The sequence below is a fragment of the Zea mays genome, chromosome 5 (assembly GCF_902167145.1).
Source record: "Zea mays cultivar B73 chromosome 5, Zm-B73-REFERENCE-NAM-5.0, whole genome shotgun sequence".
Lineage (NCBI taxonomy): Eukaryota > Viridiplantae > Streptophyta > Magnoliopsida > Poales > Poaceae > Zea > Zea mays.
The window spans coordinates 159,780,030-159,786,377 of record NC_050100.1 but is presented as its reverse complement, the minus strand read 5'-3'; the positions used below and the strand labels follow the sequence as shown (position 1 = coordinate 159,786,377).

Here is a 6,348-nt window from a genome sequence, read left to right as displayed (position 1 = left end):
GATCAGGGGCCAAGCTATAAATGTTTTTCTAGACTCAGTGAGCATACAGAGTGGACGGTGGGTTAAACACAAAAGACGTTTTAGTTGAAATTGTACACAATTCAACATGAGTCATGTTGGCTAGAGGGTGGAAGGCTAGGCATTCTGCTCAATAGATCCAAGGTTCGATCGATCCCTCAAAAAGGCAGGCTACTATTGCTAACTTAATAAGTATATATAATCTATAAGCTAGTCTGTTTGTTTCCTCCGGAATCATATAATCTATAGCTTGTGGATTATATAAACACCTAATAACTTGCTTATAGATTAACATAATCTAGATATCTAGATTATATAATCCACCGAGGGGCTTGTTCGTTTTGTTCCTAGTCCATGTGGATTGAGTGGGATTGACTCGATGTAAATCCATAGCAAGTTAAAATCTATGTCAATCCCGTCCAATATACACTCCCATCTACATGCATTGGGAATAACCGAACAAGGCTGGACTTTGTGCTCTACATCGGAAATGCATGCCGCATTGACTATAAGCTAGTCTGTTTGTTTCCTCCGGAATCATATAATCTATAGCTTGTGGATTATATAAACACCTAATAACTTGCTTATAGATTAACATAATCTAGATATCTAGATTATATAATCCACCGAGGGGCTTGTTCGTTTTGTTCCTAGTCCATGTGGATTGAGTGGGATTGACTCGATGTAAATCCATAGCAAGTTAAAATCTATGTCAATCCCGTCCAATATACACTCACATCTACATGCATTGGGAATAACCGAACAAGGCTGGACTTTGTGCTCTACATCGGAAATGCATGCCGCATCGACCTTGCAGATGCAGTAAGAGGTGACTACGTTCTGAGCGTGTGAATTATAATCATGATTTAACTCCAACTCTCTCGCCAGTAAACGAATGATTGTAGTTGGCAGCAGCACCAATTGGATCTAACCTCCGCTACTCTAGCATTTTGGGAATATGATAAATGTAACAGAAAAACATGCACACAGGACAGGACGAGAAAGGGGATTAAGGAATGAACGCGGAGAATCAAAACTGAATACCACTTGTATCAGCAGGCAATCCATTCAGAAAAAAAAGAATAGAGCTACATAAGTAACCACAGGACTGGCATTCCAGTACTGGAACTGCACGCACATCTCGATAACAATGGCCCCCTTGTGATTGTTCGTTGGCTTTCATCAACTCAGACGAGAATGGATGAGATTGTCCGTGACTCAAAGCTGCAGGCTGTGTATCTATCTGAAACGCAAGATCGAAAGAAGCTTCCACATGCATGCTTGTTGACACGACGAATCGGATTCTCTGGTCACCTAGCTAGGGAGAAGAAGGGGGTAACTGTATCTCCGGCTCATCATCAGCTTGGCCACCAGTGTCCTCTTCATCAGATTGTGGAGGCGCCATCTTCCATGTCCTCCAGTTCGACGCGTCCACGTCCGCGTCCCTCGTCCACTCCAACCGGGCCTGGTTTAGCCAAGAGTCAACGGACTCCGCCACCTGGCGCTTCTTTTTCTCGGCGTAAGCCTGTCTCGACCGATCTTTATCTGCATGCATGCATATATATATGGTGCACATAAGCGTTTGTTGTACATTGTACGCATATTAAATCATTACAATCTATCTTAAATTTAATGTCTCTAGTTGCTCGTTATATTTTACAAATAACATCATCAACTACTACACTTCACTACTTCGAAAGATGTTCTGTGCAAAATATATAGGCATTCGGGTTTCTTGATTTTTTCGAGTTGGGTAATTGAAATTCGGGTAATCGAATCCAAAATATACCCATTCACAACATTTACCCAAAATTTCGGGTACTCGAAAATTTGGGTTCGGGTAATTCAAAATTACCCTATTATAGTATCACATAGTAAGACAATAAAAATTAAGTAAACATATTACATGTAACAAAACAATTTAATATATATATATATAAGTTTATTGTTTATATATTAGTACATCATAAATTTACAATCACATTATAATAATACAAGAGTTTGGGTAATTTGGGAAAATTAAATATCTGTTGATAATTTAATATGTGCACCATGTGCACTAAACTTCCACGCGCACCAAATATATTCTCGTTCTATACTTGCCAAATTCAGAAGAAGAAAAAATCAGACACACATAGAGCATCATGTCGAGATTTCCAGCAGCCATGCGTGCTGCATTCACTGCCAGAATTTGGCTCTTTGTCGAGTGCCAAATATTTTACCAAATGTTTTTTTCGGTCACTCGGCAAAGAAGCTCTTTGCTGAGTGTCACGCAAAAAAAAACACTTTGCCGAAGCTCTTTGCTGAGTGTCACGCAAAAAAAACACTCGGTAAAATAAAACATTCGGGGAATAAGCTTTTTGTCAAGTGTTTTAATTTTGACACCCGCAAAAAGTTTTATTGCAGGCAGCGATTCAGTGACCGTAGGCAAGGCAATGCAAATGTTCGCGCGCTTACCGTCTGTCGAAGAGTCGTCATCGCCCGAAAGAATGGGTGGCGGTGGCGACAGCTCCCAGGCGTCGACGATGGGGCGGGAGGATTGGTACTCGAGTCGATCGCGGTCTATCAGGCATTCCTCGCAGGCGACGACCTTCTTCTCGCGCAGGTCCAAGCCGAAGAGCTTCGAGCCCTGGAAGAAGTAGACGACGTAGTGGTCGTTGGGGTCGACGAGGGCGACGTCGGGCACCTTGCCCGGCTGCAGGCCGGCGGCGGCGTAGGTCTCGTCCTCCCAGATTTCCGCGAAGGCCACCTCGTACTCGAATGTCCAGGGGTTCGGGCCTTCCGGGTCATCGAGCGTCCACATCCATACGGTGGGGTTAGACTCGTCGACGGGCACTTTGTAGGAGAGGCCGCGGATCGCGACGAAGCGCAGCTTGCCCTCGCTGGGCCTCACGCAGCGGCGCTTTATGACGAGGGGCCTGACGACGGGGTCGAAGGCGACGTGGCCGAACATCTCGGAGTTGGCCGGGAGCGGGATGAAGCGCAGCTCAGGGCACTCGAGGACGGGCGTGAAGGGGTCGCAGCAGAACACTCCATAGGAGGGGGCGAACCACCAGAGGCGTCCGTCGTGGGCGACCACTCCGATCTCGGAGTTGGGGTTGCGCATGAGGACCTGTTGCCGCGCCCGAGTGAGGTTCCTGACGAACCACCGGCCTTTGGCGGTGGAGAAGTAGAGGAGCTTGTTGGGCTCGTGGTAGGAGATGGTGGGGTGGAGCTGGGCGACCACGAACTGGCCGCTGCGCTGCGGGTCGGCTATTAGACCCATGCTGAGTTCGGGGAGGATGTCGACGCCGTGGCTGGCCCGCGTATAGGAGGACACCGGGGGGAGAATGGTGACGGTACGAGTGTGGGTGTTGCAGAGGAAGAAGTCCGGGCGGTTTCCTTCGACGACCTGGAGGAGGATGTAGCCGGAGCGGTCGGCGGCGAGGATGTAGGCGGACAGTGGCTCGTTGGTGCGCCTGGGATTGGGGGCGACGCGGGGGTGAAGCACCAGGTAGGAGGGCAGCGGCGGGTCGTTGATGTCGAGCATCAGCATGTCGGTGCCGGGGATGATCTCATGGGCCCGCTCGTCCTCGTTGCCGGGGAGGACGACGGCAACGGAGACGAGGGCCACCCACTTGCGCTGAGGCTCCGACGACTCGGGCTCCTCCTGCTCCTTTTCCTTGCCGGCACGCGACCACTGCGCCAGTTCTGGCGCCGACCATGACTTGCGACGAGGCACCGACTCGGGCTCCTGCTCCGCTTCCTGGCCGTCACGCGACCACTCCGCCAGTTCTGGCCCCGACCATGACATGGCTGGTGGCGAGGCACTGCAGTCGGTTGTGTTAGTTTGAGAATCGTTTGATTAGAATTCGTGTTCGGCGTGGCTGTTGGCCGCAGGAGGAAGGCGATGGGGACTTTATAAACGAGGCGGGCGTGGTGCACTCCACGGTAGCACGCGACGGCCCACGGTGCTAGTTTGACTGTTTATTTAGAATTTAAATTTTATTTTAATAATAATAATTTAGACATAAATTAATTATGTTAATATATTTATATTCTAAATCATATGATAAAACAGATATGTGTTCGTACGTTGTCACGGAAGTTAAAAATTAATATAAAATATGTATATCGAACGTGTTCTAGACAATGCTAGTGAAAATGAAATAAAAATAGCTACATAATTGCATAAATAGTTATAGGTGAGTGCCCGTGCGTTGCAACGGAACCATATAATAACACGATAACTTATGTACATATGTGTGTTATATTGTTATAGGTATGTGCCCATGCGTTGCGACGGAAGTAAAAAAATTATATGAAACATTGATACGGAACGACAAACATCACTATAATATGTAAAATCCCTGTGGAAAGCATTATCAATATCACACAAATTATTTCTAAAAAATTAATTATAATTTTTATTTACAGACAAATATGTCGACAATCGTACACTAATCAGCTAATCCTTTTTAGTGATATCGATAAGTCTCTGTTGTATGTTTGCAGGGATGACATATTGGCACGAATTGTTCTCATAACTTAACAGATCAATTACAAAGTTCTTTCGAAGAATATTTGCATCCTATAGACAAAGACATAAGAGAACAAAACGTATTATTTTGTGTGATATTGATAATTCTATCTTAAAAGGATTGCATCCTACAGACAAAGACATAAGAGAATGAGGTAGCTGGAATGTATGTTTTGAACATGAAACGAACGTACTACACTCACCCCAACAAATTCCATTCGTCTGTCATTCCCCCATATGGTCATAGCTTATAGAACGAGATAGTTGGTATTAAACCTATAGAATAATGTTTGGCCAACTATGTTTTATACAATGATTATCATAGAAAAATTTAAACTACTGAGAAGATGGTACGAAGAAAATACCATCTTAAGTCTATTGAAACACCAGCCTGAATTGTATGTTCCAACTTAAAAATATCCCCCGCTCATCCAGAACGTTTCTTGCTGTAAGCAATCTTATATTTCTTTGAGGCCATGATAATCACTTCCGCGAACCTCTTGTATGGCATGTGTTTACACCAATCTTGAGTCGGTGTAAAGTCGATAAAAATCGCATGCTTTTTAACATAATCTATTACGAAAAGGGCGTGACATCCGTTGAATTTCCATGGCATAAGAACCTGCAAAATATCAGTCATTAGGATTGCAAAGAACTGTCCTTTATAAATACATTCGAAATGAACACATACTTACATATCTACAACCCGTGATATAATAATTCATTGATGGCCAACAATCGAGTGTTTTGGCTAACTCTTCTGTTGTAGGATCCTTATGGTACTTTGGAAGTTTACCAAAACCAACCATTCTCTAGACAGTATATATACATGTCCACATGAGGATTAGATGTAGATATTATATATTAATAAATTAATGATTGGAAACAAACTTACCCAGAAATGCAAGTCCATATAATGCTTTCTACTATTTATGATTTCTCATTTCGGTCTACGTGACTCTTTATTGGCAAGCAGCCGAACAGCCATGTCAAAACATCTTAGAATCAGATCTTGATTTATCGTTAATATGTTTTGCAGGACTTTGATAGATATTTCTATCTTACAAGGATTGAAACTTAGCACCCATGTCATCCTATAATGTAGCATGACGAAAGTCTATATCAAGAAATATAAGTAGTTGATATACATAAAATAGATAAATCAATGAGCACTTACTCTAATGTTGTATCGTCTTCTATTGCCATGATATAATCACATAAAACATCTATTGAATCGGCTTTGGTCACTGACATGTCCTTTGTGGAAAGACCAACCATTAAAAAGTCATTGGTGCACCCATCGGTAGAGACTTTTACAGGAGCTCTTTTATCCCAATCATCAACAAACCACCTTTGCAAGTCTACTTGAGTAATAGGGCCTTCCTCATCTTCATACACTACTTCGCTATCATCAAGCACGTGGAGTAGTTTCCTCTTCTTAGAATCTATTGGGTTTTCTAATATCTCAACATCTGATGGGCTTCCAAAGTCAACTTCTTTTTCATATTTGTATAACAGACACCCCCTTCTCTTATTCAAGTCTGAAGATAGTAATATAGCAGCCATTTTTTCCTAAAGTGTGACATGTCATCCTACAAATAAGAAACAATTAATTTAGCATTATATATGTAACACTGACTGTAGATGTGCATATATGTCGTAGTAGTAATAATATACCTGGGTAAAACTGTCAGACAGTTCATCCTCTATCCAGTATTCGATATAGTTCAAAAGAAAGAGGCCACATAAGAGCTACAATATACATTAATATCAACATAAATATTAGTATGAATGAAGAAATTGGTAAAGAA

The 6,348-nt window shown here is 43.1% G+C and overlaps 1 protein-coding gene across 1 annotated transcript; it reads right to left on the bottom strand.

The window, feature by feature from the left end:
• Positions 1-1,071: 1,071 nt before the first annotated feature.
• LOC100274551 (putative DUF1618 domain containing family protein) lies at positions 1,072-3,842 on the bottom strand. The gene is made up of 2 exons (NM_001148906.1): positions 2,476-3,842; positions 1,072-1,563 (listed from the first exon to the last, which is right to left on the bottom strand). The coding sequence occupies exons 1-2, from the start codon at positions 3,809-3,811 to the stop codon at positions 1,337-1,339; spliced, it is 1,563 nt and encodes a 520-aa protein (NP_001142378.1). The 5' UTR covers positions 3,812-3,842; the 3' UTR covers positions 1,072-1,336.
• Between the last annotated feature and the right edge of the window lie 2,506 nt (positions 3,843-6,348).